This window comes from Falco punctatus (genome assembly GCF_963210335.1).
Source record: "Falco punctatus genome assembly, chromosome: 4".
NCBI lineage: Eukaryota > Metazoa > Chordata > Aves > Falconiformes > Falconidae > Falco > Falco punctatus.
This window is the reverse complement of record NC_137583.1, coordinates 641,685-668,455: the sequence shown is the minus strand read 5'-3', so window position 1 is coordinate 668,455 and position 26,771 is coordinate 641,685. Positions and strand designations below refer to the sequence as shown.

Here is a 26,771-nt window from a genome sequence, read left to right as displayed (position 1 = left end):
ATACATCCAGGTCCTGCAGTGTTCAGTAATCGCTGGACCAGTAACACAAACTGTGAAAATCATCCTCGCGTCCTACCTCAAGACTGAAGCTCTTGAAACTGAACATCTCTGTGGTCACACTCTCCCATCCTTTCCTTATGCAAACAGGAAGGAATAACAGTGACTTCCTAGTCACTGTCATCCCCTCAGGTGATAGCTGGGATAGCTATACTATTTAAAGAACCAGTATAGGGAGAAACAAGTACAGCTAGAGCTAGGTAGCTGTAAGTCCCATTAAAAGCATTTGAAGTCTTCGTGTGACTCTGCCATGGCTCTTCCTTTGTTGTGCCTCAGTTTCTCACCACACCTGTTGGCCCTGGATATTTAGATGGCTGAGAATCCCAGCAGTGTCTCGCGATGCTCCCTGCCATGAACAGGACGATCTCAGACCACCCAGCTGTCACAAAAGAAAGGGTGAAGCCTGAGACTCCTTATGTAGGCCTTTGAAGAAAGCTGAACCCAGAGCAAGTAATTAATGGGGACAAGGCCCCTTCCCCCCCAGGCAGCAGTTTGTTCACACGGTTGTTCCAAGGCCTTCTGCCCTGTGGTAGCTGTGCTCCTGTAGTCACGGTTATCATGGTAACACTGACCAGGTAGCTGCAACTGAAATGACACGTTGATGCTCACTCGGTCCAGAATGCTAGGATGAGCAAGTCAGAAGAGTGACCATTCAGGTCTGCTGGTAGAGGGTGAAGATGAAGCATATCTTTAGAGCTAGAAGCTGCTACTTAAACAAAGCTACAGTTTTGATACCAACCACATAAAGGAGACAAACCATGGAGACCACAAAACGTGGCAGCACTTGTCTCCACCTGTCTGCAATAGCAATATATTAGATGCTCATATACTGTAAAAACACCAGCTGCTTTTGTGAACAGGATGCACGTTCTCAGCACTCTGCAGCAGGCTGGTTTGTCTGTGCATCATGCTCTCACGCTCAGAGACATACTTGCTGCAGAAAAACTAGTTCTGGTACTTCGGCTTACTCCCACATCCTTTGGTTTTGCACTGGCAGCACTGGAAATCAGCAAAACAAATCTGATTTGTCATGCTGCAGCAGGGTGGTGTGCCCTGTCACCAAGAAGCATGTGAGGCAGATTTCATATGAGTTGGCTCATTCTTTGCTCTTTCCAGATGTAATTGAAGAAGAGATTGCCATAGGACAGTCATAATCCAGTCCTTTCTGAAGTAACTGAGCCCCCAACATCCTCTAATTAAGGTACTCTTACAATGGTCTCTAAGACAGAGAAGGGATATTGTTCCAACTGTAACAGCAGGGAACAATAATACACCCTAGGAAGTAATAATACACCCTAGGTCAGGCCGGCAGTTTGTCACACAGCAGGGATCTGAATCCCAGTTTGGTGAATCCCAGAATAGGATGAAACAACTGGCAAGTTTCCAGCAACTGCAGCGTTAAACTTCCCAAAGGGAGTGAAATGGAATGACAGTTTATTTGCCTTTGACCTAGCAACAGCAGATGGAGAAGAGTGCTAGTCACACCTACTTCTGGGCTCAGCTGGAACTACTTAGGCCTTGCTTGTAGGTAGGAACTGCTGCAAACAGGTTCTCCCTTCTTTTTCATCACTACCCACTGTCCCCACAGTGAAATCCACAGGCACATGAATTTCTTTTCTCAGGCATGAGAGAAAGCAATCTAAAGCAGTTTGCTCTAGAGCAAAACCCTTGAAAACAGCTGATTTTGCAAAAACTCCAGTGCATCTGCACACACCATATTCCCCAAAAGCCTGATCCCAAGATTCAGCCCAGAAGGAAAACCATCACGGTATTCAGCTCAGCACAGTACACATAGGTTAGCACGATCACATCTCTTGGTACTGGCATGTTCCTTGGACTGCTCCGTTCCTTCTACCTAGAGGGTAACATAACCCTTATGCACCCTCTCTGGAGGGGATCAAAAACTCCAAGTAACATGAGCAGGCAATTTAGCAGACTCCTTGTACTTTCATTCTACCCTCAGAAGGCTGTTCTGCCAGAGCCACTGTGGCAGTGACAGGCAAGATCAAAGAGGGGCAGGGGGCTCACACAGGTCAGTACCCCGTAAGACACCACCTCCCGCTTGCAGGCACACTTACAAAAGACTGCCCCGTCCAGAGGGCAAATCTTGGGAACAGTTCAGATGCAGACTCTGACTCCAGGCACATCAGCCTAAGCCCATGTGGCACAACCAAAGAGCTGACCGCAAAGCAGGAGGAAGCTGGATAGAGGTCTGATTCTGCAACTAGGGCACATTGTAGAACATCCTTGAGGCTACAGTATCTTCTGCTACCTGTCCCAATGGCAACCCCTGAATGCAGAGCATGCCTTGGCTGTGATCCCATGGCTGCAGGATGGCAGCATGTAGGCAGCCTTCTGCATTCACCAGGGACTGGATGGACCGTGCTGAGATCTGCAAGCAGATGCCAGGCAAAAGTAACAGAGGACGACTGTGACATGACCCTTCACAGGGAGGAACATCTGAAACTTCTGACAAGTAACTCAAAACATATCAAAACATATATGGAACAGGAAATTGGCTCGAAACTGGATAAAGTCTCTCTTGGTATCTCATCATCATCTTGGCTGTGAGAGAGAAGCCTTTTCTCACTGGGTATTTGTCCCTCTGGATGCAACCTGGAGCAGAAACAGTAGTTTATTAAAACTTAAATGCAGCTTTTGAAAACTTGCCCAAACAAAATGTTAATGCAAGTTTTGGCTTGGTCTTCACTGCTTGGGAAATGACTCCTCTCCTGTAATAAGATGAGCTGTAGCAGCTCTGTTATTTCAAACACCATAGGCACAAGAATCACCTGCAACACATCTGAAGTGCACCACCTTTCAGCCCACCTGGTCCCCCTTTACAACTTGCAAGCAGGGAGGGAATGATGCACAAGTGCCCTACAGGAACAACACAATATTGGTGTTCTTTTCCTCAGAAATGAAGGCTGCAAGGGAGCATGGGAACAGACTACCACTTGGAAGCTGCTCTAAGGAGAAAGTTGGCTGTTCTCCACCTCAGGACAGAGGCAGCAGTACTCAGCTTTAATGGCTGCAAGGAAGACTATGTACAAAGGATACGTTTCTAGCAGAGAGAACAATAAAGCACCAGAACAGATTGCATGCAAAAGTCCTTATCAGCATTGGAAGCCTTTAAATCAGGCTGGGCGAACATTTATCAGGAATGATGTAAGCCAAGTTGATTCTTACATGGACAGGGAAATTGGACTAAATGACTGTCACACTCTCTTCCAACCCATTTTGATCTGTGGCCCTGCATCAAGGAACTGAGTGCTGGCCAGTAATCCACGAGCATTCAGTCACCTGGGTCCCCAGAGATTTCCTGGGTCACCCCTAGTGGACCCACTCCATGTCTGTCAGTTCCTCACCTGGAAAGAGGTCTCACCCCTACAAGGCCACAGGCTCGGCTAAGAGCGCTGTGAGGATAAACATGTTTCTTTGACTCTCTAAGGTCCCTGAGAAGTCCCTTTCACCCCCCATCTTGGGTGGAAAACTGAAAACACAGGTGGTACTTGCACTTCAGGGTGCTTACATGGAAATAGCACCAGAACAAGAATACTCCACCTCTGTCCTCCAGCACACTGGAGATTGTCCAAAGCCATGGATTAATGCAGCCCTAGGGGGGGCTTCAGGCCTCCCATTACCAGCACGAGGTACAAGCCCAGTCTGTATCACAAGCTGGGAGGTCCCTTTCCAGCCTCCCTCCACGCGCCCCAAGCAGAGGCCCTGTTTTACTGCCACAGCAACAAGGGTTAAAGCCCCACGCTGCGGCTGCGCCTACTGAAGCCCCCGGTCGAGGCGAGCTCCCCCCCGGGGGCTGCACCTCGCCAGGCCCCCCCCGCCGGGCGAGGCTGTGGCAGGACGGTTGGCCAGCACAGAGGCAGCTAAGCTGGGACCACAGCACCATCTGCAGGGCTCTGCCAAGGGCCAAGCTGTCCCCAGCTCCACGGGGGAGGCCGGCACACAGACGTGAGCACACACACAACCACACTCTTCAGGGTCCGGGAGGAAAACAAAGCCCCTCTCCGAAAGCATCACTTCAGGAAACAGATCACCGTTTTCATATGGTTCCAATGACCCGGTAAGTTCCCACAAAATCAAATGTATGTCAGATACTGCATTATGTACAATGCCCACTGAAGCATCAGCCTTCTGTGGCTTCAGGGAGCAGCTATGCATCTGCGGGCTGGGGGCACAGGGGATGGCTGGCGCCAGCTGAGCCTCCCGCTCGCAGGCAGCATGGACAACACAGACATAGTCCACTGCTTCAGCAAGGGTGCCGGGAGTGCCTGTGGTTCCTTGAAACCAGCATCTCCAAAAAACCTCTGCAATGCTTCTGTACCAAAAGGAGCCTGGGCCAATATGAATAAAGCACTGAAGAACACATTGTACTACACCAGCACATTCCCTCAGATGCGAGTCTGACAAATAAATGCAGCCTCTTGGGAGGAAGAACAACTTTTCTCCATTCTTGTCTTTATGAGAAGGTCAGCAGCACCATGTGATTTTCTGAGACATACAACCACTACGCAATGCAAACCCACAGAAATGCAAGCATTTTTATTATTGCTTTAGCTATAAACATAGGAATTTAACACTTGTCCTATTGGATCAGACCAAGAATCTGTTCACAGAGAAAGTGTCCTGCTCAGACAAGTGATTGATTGATGCTTCCAAGAAAAGGCACACTGCTTTCTGCAACCCAGCCACCCGCACTCTCAGAAGTCCATCTAACTCTAGCCTGCTGCAGGGAATCAGGCTACCCCTTGAAGAACGCAGTACGATGCCACTTAACACTCTCATAAGCCAGTAAACTATCCAGCTTTTAGAATACCCTGCAGAAGCAAGCTGTACTTGTTGCTCTTTTTCATACATAAACACTGCCAACACCCGATGAACTGTGAACTCATTTCTCTAAATTTAATTTTTAAACAGTCTGACAAACTGAACTTAAAAAAAAGACCCTAAACTACTATTTAAAAATAACTGAACAACCAACCAACCAACAACCAAACAAAGTAACATCTCTTTCACTGCAAATTGTACTCATAGCTCTAGCAGGCAAACCTGCCAGAAATCAGCTGTGCTGGAACTTTCTTTCCAAATCTACGATCAAGTGTACTTCAAATCAACTTTTTTCATTCTCTCTTCCCTGGATTTCCTCTACTGTGTTTAATCAGGGCAGGTACTGCAGTCCAGAGAAGGCTCATAGCTTCAAGTAGATAGTGTACAGGGCACAGCAAACTACTGGACCATGCAGAGCGGTGGGGAGGATAAATGCAGTGTGAGTGGTACGATGGGGTAGAAAGGCCCATCTGTGAGTGCAGCTGTAAAAGCCCAGAGGGTGGGGAGAGGATCCAACCAGGGACCCGAGCACTGGTACACCAGAGAGCACTCAGGGATCTACACAAAATCAGGGTCAATGTTCAAGAGTTACAGAGCGAATGAAAGAGTGGAGAGTGTGGGAGAGGTAGAGAAGAAAGGGACTAGATCTCTTAGCGCTCATGTAAAGCCCTCTGGATCTGCTGCAGCCTTCCAAACACATGCAGTTTGCTGATGCATCTCCTACCTACTTTTCTGGCTATGCACTGCCAGTTCAGCCTGGAGAGAGCACCTGGCAGCACCTCCCTGGCGCACAGGGGCTGCGAAGGTCACTGTCTGGACACTTCCACCCCTACTGAGTGCTCACCTCCATTGGCCCAGCAACTGCTTCCATTCAGACTGGTAGACCTGATTCTTTCATTTGCTTGCTTTCCTTCCCTTCCCCGGCTATCTATGGTCAGGAAGGGAACGTACAACAACAGCAGTAACAACAAGCAGCAGCTTGAATTCAATCCTGCTATTATTTATCATGCTGTGATGTTGACTGTCCATTTCAGGGACTTCTCTCAGTGTTGTTTCAGGCAGCCCTACTCTGAGTCATCCTTCCCAAAGCAACAGACCTCAACTATTCCCACAGCTGTCAAGAGACCGGCTCCTACTCCAAACTTAGCTTGTTGTCAAATTTTGTACAAGTAATTTCACCTCCTGTTTTTCATCTGCAAAACTGGAGTAGCAATTCTGGCCTTCTTTGTAAAGTCTTGCATTTAAATGCCTTACATGGAAGTTAGGCATTTCTATTACTATCAGAAGCAATCTGTGGGTGCCAGATGTATTCAGGTCTGCTAGCATGTTTGGAAATGTAATTGCACAGCAGTTCTTGTAAGGACACCGATCTGAAGCACTCTATTACAATGTTTTGATTGTTTCTGGCAGCATCCACCAAGTGTCAGGTGCTGGAGATTCAGATGGTGTAACATGTGCACTGATCCTTCAATGATACATCACTCAGCAGGACTGGGAAACAAAAGCTGCCTTGCTGTTGGAGATCTACTCCAGAGCATCAGGATCCTGCAACAGAACTGAATTTGAAATGTGCAGATTAGTCATGTCCCACCTGCAAAGCCAATATAAGCCAGAGTTTGGACTTATCATCCAATCTGGTCACATTCTATGTAAACGTATCTCAAGGCAAATAAAAGAGGTGAAATTCTTTCTAGGTCAAAGCAGTGATCTAACATGTTGACAATCTGTATTTTTAATGAAATATCTGGAGCTATGAACTCTTCCATATTGGGTCCCGGGATTATTGAGTCACTTTAGCAGAGCACACTAAAAAGTTGCATACAGTTCCCTGAGGAACATGAAACACTTCTGCATGCTCTGTTGAACTTCTGCATTTCTGGGTGAAGTCTGTATCGGGGAAACAAGGGGGTCTGCCACTGCCTGGAGAATTCAGTGCACTTGGGAATGAAGTGGAGATTCCTTTTGCCATGCAGAGTTTTCAACAAGCTGTTCAGCAGGGCTCACAATCAAAAAGCATACTGAAAGAAAAGTTATTTCTGGTACAGTTGTCATCTGCTTTGTTTTTGGATGTGCAGAAACCTATGCCTGTGGAAAAAAGAATAAACAGAGCTTTAAGTCTTGCTAGGGAGAGCATGCCTCTACCTACATCCCATAAAAGCAGCAATTTTCCAGTGGCGCTAATCTCACCAGAGCTAGTCACCCCATCAGAAATGCTTACCTGCATCAGAATTTCTGACTCAGAAACACTTGCCAGGCTATCTCAGGATATAAGGTTGAGATATTTGAAAGAAGCCCCTGTTTTTTTAAAATTGGCTTCAGCTGTGGACTTTCTCTGGCTGAGTTCATTCACTACATCAAGGTGCAGGAACGTAATCTACAAAGGACACAGACCTACACCTGAAGTAAAAATCTGAAGGTAAAAAAGGACTTACTTGCCACAGAAGTCCTTGTGAACGGCACGGAGGACGAGCAGTAAGTTGGGGTGTGCCTGTAGCCAGCTGTCCACCATATCTGGGTGTCTGGGATCAACTTCCAGAAACACACTCCTGAAAGGACACATTGGGAGTAGAAAGTGGGGAGATGCACACATTCAGGTTACTAAACTGATAAAAATTAAGGTTGGTCTTTCTGGATGGCTCCTATCAGCAGCGCAGGAAACGAGAAGGTCAGCAAACACACTGCAAACCATTAATCCTAAAAGAGATCATAGCTGTGCATTTAAGATGCAGATCCCAACTGCCTCCTTCAAGGGGAGAAAGCGTTGATCTTGGGGGGAATTCTCATGATACTTCTCTGCATGAGCAGTTAAACCTTTGTATCAAGATGTAAGGACCACTTTTGAACCATGCAAGTGATACCACCAGCTGGCCTTCCGAAGTCCCCAAAGATTTAAAGCTAGAATGAAGTTTTATAATACAAATGCATTAACAGTGAGCACTGGACTGGTAGCATCAAGTTCCTCTTTGTATAAGTAGGGTGACTTATACAAGTCCCAGTAGCAAGAGTCATAAAGTACAAGGTAGCATACACTTTTTCCCACAGTAAATGTCTCCATAAATCAGTTACAAAACCATCACCAGCATTCAGACCTCCACAGAGGCCTGTACAGAGAAGAGTACAGCAGAGATAAGGGAACTTATCAGACCACCTCAGTTAGCACACCAGGACTAGGGCGGGACACTGCAGGGCTATTTCTGTCTCTGCTGCAGCCAGGCTTGATGACACTGGCCCCTTTCTGAGTCTCCACTCCTGCAATGAGGCAGAACCACCCTAGCTTACAGGCACATGGAGACGATGGAACTGGTTACAGCCCGTGACAGCGCAGCAAGACACAAATTTAACAAGCAAAGAACAGAGGCCAAGCCCCAATCATACGCTCTCCTGAGAATTCCTAAAACAACCCACATTGAATACTCCCTATAAATTCACCAAACTAACTACAAGTTGGATGTGGATCTCATTCCTGACCTTAAAAAACTTCCACTCCTCAGTGGGGGCTCCACCTTATAAAACAAGCAAAAACAAAAGGCGGGGGTTGGGGGGTGGGGAATAATCCCAACAAACAACCCTATTGGACCAATCTCTGTTGCTGGGAAGTTCTGAGGAGCATCTTCTGCTCTTGTGGTCATGCAAAGCATGAGGAATGAATTCTTCTGCATGCACTCTCTCTCAATACTCCTGTTCCTCTTCTCAAAACAGCAGATTTCCAATGACCTCTCTTATGCTGGTAAAATGTCAGGAATTTTCAATAGGATATGTGAATGCCCTGGCACAACAGACTTCTGGGTATCAGCATGTTGATCTTTAAGCACAAAATGGGTCCCATATGACAGAGAATAGGAATAATCAGCCTTGAATGTTAACCATAGAGAAATTTAACATTTAAGAAACTATCTCCTGCTGAACTTCTTTCTCCTGGAACATTCAGCACTGTATCCTGGCTCAGTAAGTTTCCCCTAATTAAAGGGTTGGAGAGAAGCAGACTCTACATCCATTCTCACAGAGGTTTATATTGCTTCTCCTCCGATCAGTTATTCTGCGTAGAATCCTTCCTCCCCGCCCCCCCCCCCTTTCTCTGCTGCTTCTTTCATGTTGTTTCTATTGCTTCTTTGACCTTTAAAGATTCTCTCCTCATTAACAACTACCAAACAACATCACTGGTTAAGGAAGGCTTGTATCCCTTTATTAACCAATTGCAAGCTAATTTTGCTTATAAACATGACATTTTTTACACTGCTGTTATTAGAACGGGGGGGGTGGGGGGGTGGGGTGTAGAATTTTTGCAACGATTTTCCCTCTGTACCTTCCTGTATGAAAAAAACCCAGAAGTTACAGAAGTGAATGGATGAAAGACATGAAAATCAAACAAAGAACAGTGCTTACCCAGAATCCTTCAGAAGAGAAGAAGCCAGAGCCAAAATTGTTTTGATGACTCTCATCCCATCATCTCCCCCATCCAGTGCATCAAGATCTTCATAGCTGGAGTGTGGGAATAAGAAGACATTAACAACAACTCATGTGGCATGAACCATCCCCTTGAGGATGCACTCTCCCATTCCCCATGGAGAAAGGTGCACCTAACACACCTCAGCTCCAGTACTCCTGTAGCAGGTGACTGCACTTAGAGCTTTTATGTAAAATACAGGCAGTACCGCTAGGCTGAGAAACTCCATGTTGAGCACAAGCAGAAAACATCACCTGAACTCTTCCTGAAAATTATGAGCCAACTGCAGCCAAGGTCATGCAGTTCCAACACGTGGATCTGTTCTCTCTGTGCCAGCTGGACAGGGAGAGAGTGGGTTGTACAGCAAGGGATCACTTGCTTTATTTCAAGCATGCCAAGCACCAGGTCGGACTGCCTTCTAACCTAGCAGAGTGAATTAGGATATAGAAAGCTCAGCTTCCACAATCTGCTCTGGTGCACACCTCGTACAGAGGTCGGCACAAGACTTTGTCCTGACATGCGTGACAATCAATTCTGAGGAAGAACCAGCATACACAGAGTAATTCCACATCCCAAAAGCGCTTATTCATGTTTGTGTGGGTTTGTTTGCTTAAGACAAGTATTGGGATGAGAATGGGTCACAGCATTTCCACACAAGTGGTTTTTTTCATCATAAAAAGCTGCTCAGATTGCTTGTACTTTCTTTCATAAACTCACACCAATTATTAAGGGGAGGTGGGAAGAACTAACAGGAAAAACATTCTGAAACAGTTTTGGATTGGGAACTTGTTAATTTCACAGTATGTGCTTTTTCCATTTTTATAAATACTTAAAATACTTTGCTATTGTTTCAGACCTGTAAGCAGTATCAAAGTAACACGGTATTATTATATACAATATAAACACACTTACACGATGTACAGGTATACTAGGTTTGCATGTTTTGTGAGCAATTGTGTGAAGTATAAGGAAGCAGACAGAAAACCTTGCTTCAAGGAACAGGAGACGAAAAATCTATTTGTCTGATTACCGGAGGACTTCTGTGTCCAAGGAAGCCATGTCTTCATGGAAGACATATGGAGGGTTACTGACTATGAAGTCTATGGGGCCCCAGAGTAGCAGCTGCTCAGCAGAACCTAGACAAGAAAAAGAAACACAACCAGGTCTCACAACCACAGCAATCTTCCCTATAAGCTCAGTGTCAAAATCCTATCCAGGAAACTATGTCCCCAGACACATGCCCACAGGTGTTTGGCTCTGCTTCTGTCTAATAACATTTTATCCTATTTCTTTTTGGGATAGCCTGGCCTACTCACTCTCCCACCCTGAATGCAAAAGTGATACAAAGCTTAGAACAGGTGAAGTAGCAGAACATGTTACAAAGCACAGAACCTTGATGCTCTGGAGCTCTGTGACCATCTGCACCTAAAGCAACAGTCTGAACAAGAGAGCCCACAAAGACCTAAGTGGGAAGCTCTGACTATCTGTCAGGGTGCATATCCTTCCTCTTATCAGAGCTGAAAAAGGACCTCCAACGAGCAAAACAGCCAGGCCCTTTCAGCAGCATCAACCACCTAACAGTTTGCTCTCCTGCAGACAAGGTTCAGCTCGCTATGCTCATGCTACTGTCTGGACTGACACATACCAGCCCTGAATCAGACACCATGTAACCATGTGAGTGTGGCACTGTCCTCAGGCCACCTCCTTAGCACGAGGCTTAGCCATGCAAGCGCAATGCCAGCACAGCTACGTGGCTTTTGGACTGGAGCTGGCTGGCTTACTGCTCTTTGGAGTATGGGCAGCACAAACTTGGATCTGCAGACAGAAAACTGTGCAGACATACCCCTAAGAGGTAGTAGAGTGTCAAAAACGATAGTGTCAGAAAGGTGCACTAATGAGTGCTCATGGCTCCACAGCTCCTGGCTAAGAAACAGCTGAGCACGCACCTACCAAACTGGGTATGCCTCACCAAATGGCAGTTTTAACTGGTTTCAGCCAAGTCTGCAAAAGACAGGTGTTCTTGCCTGGTTCAGCTCACCTAATTTCAGGTGAATAAGGCTGGGCATTTAATCCAAGCTCAGTATCTGGGCTCCCTCTAAAATCAATGGAGAGGCAGGCACATACACGTTTATCTAAAGCATCCACATCAGCATGGAATGAGTTACACGCTGTATGTTTGCCTCTCCCTATTAACAGTAGAGAGCATCTGGACTACCAGCTCAGACACAGCTTTTGGACACCTAAAACCAGGAACAGTTCACTTTCTGATGTAATAAGGGACTTATCTCAGCTGATCATTTGGCCTGGAAGCCTCTGAAGGGAAAAGCTTCACTGGATCACTTCTTCCTGACCTTTTTATGTATTAACTTCAACACCCTCCTGATGCCTGCAGCCCAAAGGGGTCCCTTGGCTGTCTCTCAAGCCTGCTTCCCCTCATTCAAAGTAAAAAGGGAGAAAGACAAAGGGAACTACAACAGTGAAAAGAGTTACTGTATGAAACATCATGGTGGAAGATGTGGATCCTCTCCTGAAGCTGCAGCCTGTAAAATTCCAGATGCAAGAACAGAAAGAAAAGAATAAGAGGCATGTTTGTGTGGATGCATGAACAGCACATTGTATAAACACATCATTAAATATCACATCTCTTATCTGATACACATATGTTCTACCCCATTGACTGCTGCTGGATTCCTCTTGAGCCATAAGGGAAGTTAGGATCTGCTTTTTGCCCAAGGAACAAATTCAAAGCAAAGAGCACACTGTACACCCATGGTGATTCCAGGGTGATGCTCCTGTGCACCCAAAACGTGTATGTATCACCCCTTGCCATACATACAGCAGTATTCCATGACCCTGCTGCATATTAACTACATCTCCAGAGACTCCCCCAGGTGAACTCACCATCTCTGGTGAAAAAAAAACCAAACCATCAACCAAACATCAAAAAAACCGCCCACCCCCCAACAAAATCACCTGCTTCAAATATGTAAGGCTGCTATTTTAAGTAGAGACAACGTGCTCACGTATTTGCCACATTCTTTCTCCAGCCTCCTTGATAATCTAGATCTTAAGAGTGTTCTGGCATCTAAGTGTATTTTCTAGGCTCATATCACATGCCATTGTTAAGGTGATGAGACGTTACTGCACGCAACAGGGATGTCAGCATGTGCAGTGCAGCAGAACCCCTGTGCCAGACACAGAGATAAGAAAAAGGACTAATTTTAAAGGACAGCTCATGCACAGACTCTACAGTATAATGTATTTAAAATACACACTAGGATCTCTCAAATATTAGTTTCTAACTCACAATCTTTCTTGCCCCTGACATCTCTGTGAACATTAATTGGGAAACACACGTTACAGTCAGCACCTTTCACCTGCAGCCAGACATCCCCAGGTTGCTCACACCAGCAGAACCCCTGAAGGCACCTGAAGACACAAACATCTCTCCTTTACCTGTGACAAGTGAGCAAGTAAGCGTGCTGGCTTGCTGTTTTTAAGAAACGGGTCTATAAAGGCCTCAGTATTTTTTAGGGAGAAACCTCAGCAAGATTCTGATCTCTCTGACTCACTACACTAATCCAAGGTATAACAGCCCTGAGACTGCCAGACCACCACTGCATGGTGCTTATGGTGCTCCAGTCTGTCACAACCTGGCATGATCCATCCCTAGCTCCCAGCTTGCTACAGAATATGCTCCCTGCCAGGGGAAACTGAGACAGTAATCCCCTTGAATCTTAGGAGTCCTAAGCAAAGTTCCCTTGATGCTCCTGAAACAGGAAAGAGACTAGTCTGAAAGCAGCACTGGTGCTTGGTGGCAGCCTGATACTACAGAATGTACAGAAAAAGACAGTATGAAACAGCAAGGAAGGAACAGAACCTCTAATTCCTCAGCTATATGGTTCACCCATCAAAATAGATCTCTTTTCTCACTAATTTTGTGAAGACATTTGAGTAATGTCAGAGGAAGCACCCTGCAAAGTCACAAAGACAAGGCTGGCCAAGACCTGCTGTTGGAGAAAGCCTCCAAGCCTCCCAGAGGAGATGCCATTCCCAGACCAGCAACAACATGTTGTGGCAGAGTCTGTACTGTCCCCCAACTCCTGTCTTCAGTGCAGTCAGTGTCCAGAGAAAACAAACTGCCCAACTCTTCCCAGCATATTCTCTCCTCCCACCACAGTGGCAGTTTTCCTCCCAGCTCTTCAGTATAACACCTCAGGGCTACGCAACGAGGTTCATAGAGCGTGCTGCAACGAAGGCCTTATATCCAAGTCCTACTTGACTTTGCTGAGGGCCTGTGGTACTGCTCTGTCAGCATACACAGGCATCAAGAAAGGGAGGGATTCCTGCATCTGTCTGCAGTGTGTCCAGATGGGCCATCTGGCACTGGGATTGATTTAGGGAGAGCAAGACTCACCTAAGCATCTAGAGAACACAGCTGTGCTAAGGGAGCTCTGAAAAAGAAAGCAGAAATGAAGCTGGCTTCAGTCAAGCAGTAACACAGCGTATCCTACTGGCTTCTCTCCCAAGAGCTACAGGGCATCATGCCATAGGCAAGATCACAAGGACACAATGAAAATATCCATATGAGGTTCTCTGGCATGGCATTTACACTCATTTTTACCCTCATCCACTCTTGAGCCAACAAGCAACATTAATAAGCAAGATGATTCTTCCCAGATGCCAGAGCAACAATCTACCAAGGAGGCAAAGATCTAGCCAGCTTTTATTCTATATATGCAAAATTGTAGCATAACTTGGTTTCACACTGACACATCAGAAGAAAATCTCTGCTCCCCATTCCCTGTAATGGGACTAGGAGGCAAAGGGTAATGGGTGACAAGTTTAGGAAAAGCTTTTTTCCTACACATCACTTCTGACTCACATAACAGCTGGGACTGAGTTGCAAGAAGTGAAGAGATGCAGCTCAGCGCAGCCAGAAACAGAAGTAGCCTGTCTCTGTAGCCCCAATGCTGGCAGCAGCTTGGGAAGAAAGGGCATGTGGGCCCTGCAAACAGAAATGCCAGTGTCCTGGTTTTGGCTGGGATGGAGAAAATTTTCTTGCTAGTAGCTGGTACAATGCTGTGTTATCGTACTAAATCCAAACCCAATGTTGATAACACACTGATGTTTTAGTTGTTGCTGCGTAGTGCTTACTCTAAGTCAAGGACTTTCCAGTTTGCCCTGCTCTGCCGATGAGGAGGTGCACAAGAAGCTGGGAGGGAGCAGAGCCAGGACAGCTGACCCGAGCTAGCCAAAGGGATGTTCCACACCATAGAGCGAGCGTCATGCTCGGTATATAAACGGGGGGGGAGCTGGCTGGGAGGGACCAACTGCTGCTTGGGGACTGGCTGGGCATCGGTCAGCAGATGGTGAGCAACTATATGGTGCATCACTTGTCTTTCTTGAATTTTGTTTCTCTCTCTTTTTGTCTCCTTTTGCATTACAATTATTATTATTATTATTAGATTATAATAATTTAAATTATATAACTGTCCTTATCTCAATCCACAGGTTTTACCTTTTTTTCCCCCGATTCCCCTCCCCATCCCTGGGGGAGAGCAGGGGGAGCTGCATAGTACTTAGTTGCCAGCTGGGGTTAAACCACTACAGTCAGTTAATGAGCACTATTTAAGACTCACAACTGTACTAGACTGTAAGAGCAGCCAACAGGAACCCTTTCTGAGACTGCCCTAATTAATGCCTAGGGCCCAGCAGTTACTGAGGATACGAATACATACTAGAGCTCTGTACCTTTTACAATGCCTACGGAGACTGGGGTTCTGGGCTCAAGAGCATACTGCGATTCTCCGTCTGGGGCTGACTATGTTGTCACAGTCCAGAACAACCTGAGTTAAGAAGAACCAGCTGAGGATGCGGAGCCACTGGGAAGGACAAGGTCAACCCGATACAGATCTGTCCTGACTTCAGGCACAAGAAGTTTGATTCAGCAGCTCTGCACGTCCAGCCACAGCCCAGCCACGTCCCAACAGCACAGGACCCAGCAGCACTATTCTCACCAAACCCAAGACTGCCACACTAGCACATAGAGTAAAAGTGCTATTTGAGTGTGCAAGCTTATGTCTAGAGGACCAACGACAGAAACAAGCACGGCAATAATGATGTAGGGAGCCAGAGAGAGAAAGGTTCAGGCTATACTCGTCCTTAACCTGCTAAAGTGACATATACATTCTTACTACCTGCTGCTTTGATTTTCCCAAGTTTGCAGAAAGGGATAAGAGCAGTTACTATGAAACACTTTGAAAACCCTTCGAAGACAGACAGCATGTAAGTACTACTGCTTTATTTAGGCTGCTGCTTTCGAAAAGCACATTCACAAGTCAAAGAAAAAAACACTCTGGTAAACATAAGCATTTTTTTCCCTTCTGAATTCTTACACACTTCAGGAGGTCAACCAACTGAACATTCTCTGGTTTCCAGTGGTGATAAACATGATCACATGTCCAAATATTGAGGACTCTTGGTCTTTTTCAAACAACAATTTACAAAAAATGGGTAACATGTGGGCTCATACCTATGTGCATTCTCCTTAGTGAGATCCACAGCAGCCTCCTCTTTATCCACGGCTATCACCTGGCTCTGGGACAAAAAAAACCAAAACACCACCAAAGAAGTATTACAGCATCAAGTTTCCTATACAGACATGTTCTGCCAAAAAAGACATGCAAGATAAAAATTACAATTGACTGTTCACTCTTGGCTCCTAATAGGAACAGCTCACAAAGAGTGCATCTCAGGGGCATTGATGGGATCACGAGTCACTTCTAATAAGGCTGCTAACGTGACAGAAGGCACTCCACAGCATTGCCATCAGCCTACCAAAATAGACAGGCTTCTGACCAAACCAACTCAGCTGACAACAATGGGAGTCACGCTGAGTGTGAGACTCAACACTTTGACTAGTATGGGGAAGTCACAGGTTGAAAGAAGATGATGTCACAGGCTTCTCCTCTCTAATGTGGACAGAATCCCTTCCAGAATTAAAACAACCATTTGGACAGAGGTTCTGGCATTTCCCATCTGTTATGCAGACACCTTTTGCCTAGTTACTCCACTGCAGTCTTTACACCACATTCACTGCACGTACTAACTGCATGTATTTGACTGTGTGTCAAGTATTTGAGAGTCCTCCAGCATAACAGCCAAGACTACATAGTTATAGATCTGTTTGACCTTCCACTCCACCTTGGGAAAAGTGCAGGCATAGGCTTGACCTGGTTTTGCTTTGCTTAATATTTTTTAAACACAGATGCTGGTAAGTTTTTACATAGAGAAAGCATGCTTAAACTACTTTGGATTTGGAGATGATGGTGTGATTGGCCATCATTCCCAGGGGGACTGATTTCACAGCCTGAGACTAGCGCACACACACATAAAGCTGACCCTGAAAGTGAAGGACACAGCCCAGTCCATAAGTGAAAAGTTGCTGTTGTTTTCTCAGTACCCTAGTGCCAAATTCTGCCTCAAAAACTGAAGAGATCACACAGAGTGTGACCTTCACTGTGCTGTCAGCATGGCTACCACTAACGCTGATCAGTCAAGGTTCCCTGTTTGTCTGGGCACAGCAGTTTGCATTAGCCAGCTGGGAAAGGACTGTCATCAGTTACAGGGACAGACTGACACAGCTCTTTAACTTAAGAGGCAAGGAAAAGAGCATAAAGTACAGCTCAGGAAATCAGAGTAATTATAAAGTCTCAAAGCTGAAGTATTAACCTTATCAGGTCACTGGGCAGAGGAACACAGACATCGACCTCTAACACACATGAAGTCTTATACTTCTACAAGAGGAGGGGCTGGCCACAGCAATTCTCATTCACAAGAAGGAACTGGCTGGTCTGCTGTTCTGAGGAAAGGGGAATATTTTTCCCTTAATCACGTGTGATGAGATCTTGCATTCATTTCTCTTTCTGTTTACCAACAGTATCTCAGTAAGCATGTTACATGCCACAATAATCAGGGGCAAGAAGGGCTTTGGCCACCCAGATCTCAGTCCCCTTCATGCTCATTTCACTCTGTTGAAGATGTATGGGTTGTTATTAGTGAACAAAAGACCAAAAATGTTTTTTGGCAGTTATGACATATTCTTGTCACACTGATCCCAAGTACTGACACTTTTGTGGTAATCGCTTCCCCCTGTATTCATTTAGTCTTCAGTCTCCTAGAGACAAGATCTTTTGATTCACAACAAAGTGATTTTTAGAGATGACTGCCCCATAAATTCAATTAATAGAGTGTGTGCCCATGCCTCAGCCCCTCTTGTCCCACAGCCCAGGATACTGGGTTAAATGAACACCCATCAGTGCTTCAAGCTAAGGTGATTAATAGTGAGCTGTGACAGCTGAAGAACGAACACATTTGCTTCTCTCATCCTGACTATATCTCCACTACTCCTGCAGACAGCTGGGAAGAGCAATCCCTAAATTTCTCTCTTCTACCTAGCATGAACTAACAGAGCCTGACTGTCAGAAACCTCAGCTGCTTAAGTACCATAAAAGCAAAGAAGTTTGTTTGTGAAGTCTCAATGAAGACTAGTAGAGCGGCATTGTCCAGTAACACAGGCATCTATGGTACCATGAGCACTGACAAAAGCTCACCTGTGGCAGTTTGCACAACAGACTCAGAGCAATTGCCCCAGAGCCACAGCCAATCTCCAGTATCACAGGATGAGAGACAGGAACTTGGAAGCAGAGACCTGAATTCTTCTCACATTTCCGAGATTCTTCCTCCACAACTAAAGAGACAAGATCCTAACAAAAAAACAACCAATTAAAAAAAAATTCTAATGGAGTCGTTTTTACTCACACCTTTGCAGTCTGAGGACTGGAGTTCAAATTTCTTCACTCTGTAGCCCAATTAAATTTATTTTTGTGGCTAATTTTTAAAACACAGATGTCAGCAATGGAACTGACATACTAGAAGTCAGTTCGGTCTCATCTCCCCCACAGAGTGCTTTGATTATTAACCAAATCCTCAGGATAAAATTTCCCACAGATCCTCTGAAATCTTCTAGCACTGTTGGGAAAAACAATAACCAAACAGCTGGAGCACATTATCTTCTGAAACACCATTTTATTTACTCCAAAATTCCAGCTTTCAGAATTTGTAAGCTTCAAAATTTAAGATTTCTACACTGTCTCAGTGTGGTATGTAATCTGGAGACAGGGGTACAGCTTCTAGCAGCATCTAAACGAATAATCCAACCTGCAGATGAAAAGCAAAGGCAAAGAATTACTGAATGATCCAAATGAGTAGGTCCCTACATGGATTTCATATTTTGGACTCCTGCTACATTTTGTTGGTACAAAGGCACTTGGAAAATATTTCCATCCATGCTCCTGGATGCATATGCATCTGCCATTGCTGCCTCCTCCTTCCCACCAATCTCCTTTTTAAATCCCTTTGAAATTTCATGTAAAATCCAACATAGCAGGAGAGGTAGTTGGAAGGTTTGTGAAAATGAGTGACTAGCTACAACAGAAAGCACACATGAGCCTCCCTCAGACTGCAGCATGAACTTCTCTTGCTATTCACTGGAGAAAACTTATGAACGCCTTGAGTGCATCAGCAGCTTCAGCAGGTGCTCACAACTCCTTGCAATCCTTGCACTTTCATGGCACAGCAGCACAGAAACAAGGCCTTCCTGCCCAAGGCACTCCTATGATGGCTACGTTATTTCACTTGAGAGGTCTGCTCTTGGATCTCTCCTGTAAATCCAGGAAGCTTAACAAAATTTACAAAGAATAATTTGCTTTATTTTGCCAACAGGTAAAAACCAAAAGGAAAATTACTGGCCTTCTATGTTTACAAGGAATCTTGCACGGTTTTTGGCATAAGCAGGAATACTTAAAAAGCAACACATCCTGGCAGGCAGGTCAGCTTCTCTTTAGTAAGCAACGGCCTCTTCCAGGAGCCTAAAATGGGCAGGCTTGTACACAACGGCATAAGCCCTTCCTTGGATATATCACTCTAACTTGGATATATCACCTGCATTGGGGTGCAGTGTAGTAAGTGCCTTGTGCAAAGCCGTAGTTTTTATGAAGATATCTGTTGCTTGGCCAATTTGCATCTGCAGTAAGGAGGGAGGGAGGGAAGGAGGATGCAAACAGGTGTAAAAATGAAGCATTAGGACAGATGAGCTTCAGTGAAACATCCCTGGTGGCAGAGAACATGGGACATGAGCTGTTTTGTCAGACAGTATTTTCTGAGGTTTCCCACTAGACATGAACTGTTTTTAAACATATGAAAGAACTGTGCCCCTACATGCAAGAACACCCCCACTGCTTAGAGAACAGAAGTGAAGCTTGCACTACTTCACAGTCTGGGATAGAGAAAGAGGCATATTTCAACATTGTTCACGCCTTGCAAATCGAGCAGCTTCGAACCACCCCATTTTAACGGAACCCTTTGCCTGTTGATTCTTCCTGCTCAAAGAGCCTGAAAGCATAAGTAAAAAGGAGATATTTGATTGATTTGAATGTATAAACTCTCCATATTTCTCATAGTAACATAACTTCTACTTCAGATCAGCTTTTCTGAGCCTTTGCCATTTTCAGCTCAGCAGTGCTAGGCTTTGCTGCTTTTCCAGTAGCCTGGCTCTGCCAACAACAGCCTTTTGGGAGCCACTGGCTCCTCAGCTTTCTTCAGGCCCCTTTTCACAGCCTTTTGGGACCTTCAGGGGCTTCTTAGGAATAAGCACCTTTAACTGTTTTCATTGTTTTTTTTCCTCAAATCTTCTGCTGTTGCAGCTGGAGCGAGTCAGAGATGCCTGTGCCTTTGCCCACCAGGTAAGGACAACAGCCTCTGTGCTCCTCCAGACTGTGCCCTCTGCCTTCCACAGCCTCCAGCGCTCCTCAGCAATGAGCTCTGCGTGCTCATACCCAAATGCCCAAAACGGAAGGAGCAGCAGCCCGCAGGCTGGAGGGCACCATTCCGAGAGGCCTCTCTCAGAGACGTGTCTTCTCTGCAAAGTGGAGTTCGGTGACTGATGCCCAAGGCAGCCTCCGCCGGCTGTGAGGAGCCACACTGTGATGCCATACCCTGGTTACCATGTGTTATCGGCACTGCACTCATAAGGCAGTTCTGCTAACAGCCTTCAAAATCACATATTCCTTGCTGCTGCTCTGGGATTCCTTTCCTAGACAATTACAGAGGAAACCATTCTTACAGGCTCCCAACAGGACTGTGGGAAACCATTAGAGGACTAACAGCACTTAGATAGCAACAGGGAAAAACAAACACCTTATCTACCCACTTATGTACAAAAATAGCTTTTGCCTTTCAGCTAACAGCTCCAGATGAACCAGTTTGAAAACACTTCTGCAGTGGAGACAGCCAGATTGTAACTGCAGCTGGTTTGGGGAAGCAGGTGCTGATGAGTCCAAGACCACAGAGGAAGAGCCACCCAAAAAATTCTGCTCAGTCACTAAATCACTCTTTGAAATACCAGTCATTTCTGGTCAGTTAAAAATATTTCCAGGAAATCTCTACAATAACTCAGAACCATCTGTCTCCAGGGCTGATCACAGAGTAGCACAAGTTACTGATTACAGATGTCCAAATGTAACTTCCACACAGCAGAACTACTGTCACCATTTCTTAACTTCCTTAAAGTTTATCATTAGTAATTTCAAGCTTAGTGTTTCTAAAGGAACTTCTACTTTACACATTCCACAGTGAAAGTATTTTTAGAGTGCTTGCGAAAGCTTGTATTCAAATATGACTGATTTCAGTTTTTACCACATGTATATTATAAGCAGGATACTGGCTTTGTATCCTGCTTCTTGACTCTTGGTTATTTCATATACTTTTTATGGAGGCAAAGGCTAATTCTCTCATAAAACATTTACCATAATAGTTCAAAATTAAAAGACATAAAAATAATGTGACAACCTAAAGAAACTACATCCTTTCCCAGACATTAGTACCTCACTAAAATAAAAATCAGTAATTATGAAAGTAAATTCTTTTATGAAATAAATTTGATTGGCAAGCAAAACAGGTGTATTGTAACTGGAAAATCAGGAAAAAATTACAAGAATAGATTATTTGATGTCAAATTAAATTTGCAAGTATGTGCATATTACAAGCACGAAGTAAAGACAAAACAGAACACACTGGAATAAGACGTTTTGTAATTCTGCATTAACTGGCTGTGATACCATGGTTCTTTTCTTTGCTTACAGTTTTCACGTGAAAACCACATCTCCCCAGCATCTGCAAGACAATGAGAAAAACCCGGCAACCACGATACAGAGTATGTCCAGTTAGACCCTTGCCATTGCCACCAGGTTTCATTTTCAGAAATCATGAATGATTAAGTTATCCAAAATTGTTTTGAAACAGTGTTCTTCAGATTCTTCTCAGTATTTTTCATCTTTCAGCAAGCAATCTAACCAAAATCTGCACTCCTCCAAGCACACCATAATCTCCAAGATGTCACCATTGAAAACATAAATTAAAGCACTTTGCAGAACATAGCAGAACCACTTTCAAATCTCATCTTGGGAGATGAAGTATTTCTGGCCATGCGTTACAGTGTTCATACAAAGACTACAAAATACCCTGCAAGACAGACATCCCCCTATCTCTGTACAAGAATCTGAGCAGAGCCACAGCTGGGGAAGAGCCACAAAGAGGCAGAAAGTGCTAAAAAAAGATGCCAGTCCCAGACACAAAGAAAGTGGGACAACAGCAGATGGACAAAGGCTGTGTGGTCTTTATTGCGCAGGGTACCTCATGTCTTCTCTAACTGAACAGATTCAGAGTGCAAACACCTGCTAATGCCACCATTGCTAAAAGCCATCTTAACCATCAGTTTGATCACCAGCTCTAAAGGTTAACAGATGAAAATTACAAAAGTTCCACTGGGAAATAAGAGAAAACACTTTGGCATCCTAGGTAATTAACCTTTGGAATATGTTGGGTAAATTCTCCACAATCTGGCACTCTAAACTGAAACGGCAGGCTGTTCAAAAGGGCTTACTTTCACTCATACCATTTATAGGATTCAATACATCAGAGAGAGGAATGCCCTTTCTACAGAAAACCAGTACTTTGGATAAAACAAAGATGACAATCAGCATATCTTCGTATTTTCTAAATCCAGGAAAATTAGTCAGCTTGCTCAGGTGCCTTGTCCTTGCAACATGCTGAGCACTTCAGTACAATTAACACATTTATCCTCACAACTCCCATTTTCCAGATGAACTACTGTAAAAAGTGACTATGCCAAACTCATGAAGGAGGACTACAGCAGAGCAGAGTATTGAACCCAGTGCTCCAGAAGCCTCATCCACACCTTTCCAATGATACCATTTAAGATTGCGGGAACAGGTCCCCCAGACTCCAGCTAGGAAGAGGCAGGTCTACAGCCACGCAAAGGCAACTGACCTCCTGCAGAAAAGTCGCAGATTCCCACATCATCTAAATGAACAGTGCTTGGCTACTCTTGAATTACCTTTTTGTTTTTACTCTTCTAGATAAAAAGCTGTAAATGTTTTAAAAAAATATCCAAAGTGCTGTATTAAGGAGCAAGTAAAATCATAAATTAAAAAAATATCTTAGAAATATGACCTGATTCCGTATTTGCCCACAACATGCTAACCACTGGGTAGGACAAATGCTCAACTGTGAAGTTATTAAAATTCAAGTTATCACTTACAGCATGAATCTTTATTATCAGTAACAAAGCAGTTACTACACTAAAAAACCTGCTAACCAGTGCTACAGGTACTGGCAGAACTACTTTTATCCTGGAGTCTGGTGTACGCATACATGGGTGTAAGTGTGATATTTGTGTCAGAGTGGAGAAATGGAACATTTTGAAGATCTTTTTTCCCTTAGTCTGTGCAAGAAATTCTATCCCCCAGCAAAAGCCAGTTTTGGAAAGAATGGAGGGAATGAATGGCAAATGGACAAAACCAGAAACTAAAATCCTCTCTTTGCAACGGCAGCAAAGTGGAAAGGAAGGAGGGTCCTGGACATGGCTTGGGTAGCCCCCAAAACAGAGCTGCTGACATCTGTGTGCAGGGGCAGACTGCACATTTCATTCAATAGATGGGTGTACCGATATGTTCAAGCAGCTGAGAGGAAGAGCTAGAAGTCACATGGAAAGGAGAGCTCAGCAGCTACTGCTGCTGCCCCTTGGAGCAAATCCTATGTATGGCTAAAACTGCCCCACAGCTGTCCTCTCCCCTGCAGCTTGCAGGATTGCCATGCCCCTTGCCCCTTTCCAGGGTGCACCAGCAATGCCAGTGTCCCCAGGACCTTTTTGTCGTCTGTTACAGGCAGACAACACAATGGGGCCATAGACTAGACTTAGGAACGGGGCCAGCTCACAGCTCTGCAGTTACTAGCATGATTAATTCCCAATCTCTCTACCTGTTGCAAACTCCTCTTGCACGGCAATAATCAATGAACTTCCCCTTCTCTCCCATTTTACAGGATTTTGTGCAAATAAATATTCAAGAGGATGTTAAGAGCACGAGCCACCTTTGAAACCTGTGCATTCACGAGGGTGGTAAGCTAGGCAAGAAGCAAAGCATCTGGAAGGGTTTTTACATTGCACTGGGCTGGAAGTGATGCAGGTATCAAGATGGGTTTTCAGGGACCTACATTCTTATTGCTTAGCACAAAATGAGTGGGGAGAGGTATCTAGACCCTCTATGTCTTAGTCAGAAGTGAATTTAAAAATCCACAGGAAAAAATGCAGGACATACTTGGGAGGGAGAAGGATATCTGGTCCTGACTAACAAAGAACGACCTTCCAAGGACTAGAAGAGTCCTATTATCTGGAGTTCCATATACAGGGCAGACAAATATTTGCCTCCCATGCTACTTAATTTCCAGTACTCAGAGGATCTCAAGCTTTTGTCTCTTAGCCAAGCCACTCACAGCCTGCTCTCACCTTGCAATTCCAGGAAGTCTTGCTTCACTGCCAAATTCACCCTAAGTTCATGCTGTCATTTATTTGGTGTGTGTGTGTCCCCATCCCCGTCCCCCGTTTCCCCCCCCTCCCCCCCTGCCATCTTTGCTGCTGAGTGAAACAAATGCAAAACTTTGTGAACACCTCCAGCTTCCCATGAGCCTCCACCCACAGCTCCTGTTCCCCAGACAGCCCCTCCAGTACGCATTCATGTTCTGACAGGTTCTTGGTATTACCTCCACCGCCCTGCAGCCAGGTCTCTAGTTCACTGCATTTCTTGGAACCACAGCTGCACAAAGAAAGCATGAGGACAGTGTCTGCCAGCACCCAAACCACAAGCTCCACAGCTGCGCAGCTCCAACCGGCAGACAGCGCAAGGTCAGGCAGCTTTCAGCACCAAGGCAGTCACGGGGAAACAGCAGATTCGTGCTGCTCAGTGGTGGCTACAGAGCTGTGCAGAAGCCCAGAGTTAAAGCAATCATGTGCTACAGTCCAACAAAACAGCGAGTGACCTATCTGATGTTTCTGTGATTAAAAGTACAAGGCTAAGAAAAACAGATGAGTGGAGGAATGGGAAAGGCAAGGGTGGAGGTCACAAATTCACACTGTGTTCCCGAGAAGCACCTTATTTTGTGCTCTCAGTAAAGCAGGGAAGACAAGGTTCCAGGGGTACGAGACAGGGCAGCAAGAGGCTCTAACCTCCCAGGTTAGCAAACAGGACAAGGAAAGCAAAAGACACATGGAAATCCGAGTAACCTTCTCTCTGCTCTTGCACACTTCCTGGGAATGTTTTACTTATGTGCTTTCCAGAAACTTCTGTTCTCAGAATACAGGACTTTGCATAGAGCCTGATCTGATATTAACCAAATCACCCCTCCTCTCCTGTTTGTCCACTTGGCTGCCAATCAGCACATAACAAAATACCAGGAAGCCAAGAAAAACCTGACTCTATGGCAATGGCCCTACAAGATCATTGCCACATCCCATTCTTCCAAAAGCAAGCCACCAAGCCAGCCCAGTGCTTAGTGGGCAGGCAGGTTATAGCATTTTTGTCGTGGGCTCTTCTGCCTGACACCACAGTGGGAAAGAGAAAATGTTGCAAAAAGCCCATGAAACTCCCCCCCATACACGTACAGAAAGCAAAACACCAGAGTAACTCCAGAAGGGGCCACTGTTCCTGAAACAAAATGTGGCTTTAGGCAGAAGCAATAAAGAAGTGAAGGCATACCTGATACTGAGGAAGCGGTTTGGCTTCTCCATCATACAGTAGAAGAAGCTCCTGATGTGTCCTGGCACACACCAAGCGCTGCTTCATCTGTTGGAGAAGAGGCTGTGACAGCACCCAGAAACAACTTTACCAAAAGGCAGTAAACTTTGCAACTCATATGTGCTAATGCCCAAGAGAAATTACCACAGTTGTCATGTCTAAATTTAGCCATGCCCAGGAGGGGTGAGTAGAATGGATCAAAGTCACTGTAAAGTGGCCGCACCACAGGTCTCGCACACAGACCTCCCTAGGCACATCTCCGCAGAAGGAAGGCATTTTCTTCCTCTGCAGACAGTGGTATTGACCACTGCCAGACACAGCATCTGTCCAGATGCACTGGTCCAGCTTGCTAATCTCCAGCTCTGAAATTCCAGTTACTTAGATGTTTGAAAGAAGCTGCATGTAGGAAATTGATTTTTCCCTCTGTTCATATGGGAAACCCCTTGAGTCCCATCCCTCCTGTTACAGCCATTCTATAGTTTGTTCTTCTCCAGTTCTAGTCCTAACTTCTGCCCAAACTGCTCATGAGCTAAGCTACTCAGCTGAAACACATAAACAGGGACTCTCTTTCAATTAGAAAAGGGAGATTAAAAACCTGAAGACTTCATAGAGTTCTTTTAGGGCCAAAAAATTAAAGGCATTAACAACATGGAGATCTGTGAGAACATATTAGGAAAGTCTACATAAGTTTACCTGGGGAACAGGTTTGTGCATGACTTAAAAGAAAGCTGTTGCTCTCTGCACCTTCAGCACAGATTTTAGCTTTAAATTTACATTTTTGAGCCTGTCCTGGAAATTGCCAACTTTGAAGTAATCCTCTGCACAAGCCCAGCCTTTTTTTCTTGCAGAGGAAGCCAGGAGAAGCTACTGCCATAGTTCATCTTGGCCAGTTAACCAGGAAATGGAGGAAGAAACAGGATGGTTCCTTCTGAACAAGAAATCTGTTCCTGGGAAAACATCCTATCCTGATTTTAAAAGCAGCCAGCAACAGACTCATGCTAAACTGTTTCAGTAATTAATTACACTCCTGTTAAAGATGGGCAGCTTCTCTTCTGGCCTGCATTTATAGTGCTTGTTATACACTTGTCTATGAAACCAAAGAGACTTCTGTTACCAAATTTCTGCTCCCTGTCCCACGTAATTAACCCCTAAGCTTGTCTTTGATGAGCTAAACAGTCTTTCACAATGAGGCAGATTTTTCCAGCTGTTAACGT

At 45.1% G+C, this 26,771-nt stretch overlaps 1 protein-coding gene across 4 annotated transcripts in view; it reads right to left on the bottom strand.

Moving 5' to 3' along the window:
* Positions 1–4,602: 4,602 nt before the first annotated feature.
* The window catches only part of HEMK1 (HemK methyltransferase 1, mitochondrial release factors N(5)-glutamine), a 34,651-nt gene continuing 12,482 nt past the window's right edge, over positions 4,603–26,771 (bottom strand). For all 4 annotated transcript variants that reach the window (XM_080383960.1, XM_080383962.1, XM_080383961.1 and 1 more), the window contains exons 5-11: positions 17,962–18,114; positions 15,882–15,946; positions 11,837–11,886; positions 10,377–10,482; positions 9,286–9,381; positions 7,335–7,448; positions 4,603–6,987 (exon numbers count right to left, since the gene is read on the bottom strand). In XM_080383960.1, the coding sequence (XP_080240086.1) occupies positions 6,951–6,987; positions 7,335–7,448; positions 9,286–9,381; positions 10,377–10,482; positions 11,837–11,886; positions 15,882–15,946; positions 17,962–18,114 (621 nt within the window). In that variant the 3' untranslated portion in view covers positions 4,603–6,950. The remainder of the gene's footprint in view (positions 6,988–7,334; positions 7,449–9,285; positions 9,382–10,376; positions 10,483–11,836; positions 11,887–15,881; positions 15,947–17,961; positions 18,115–26,771) is intronic.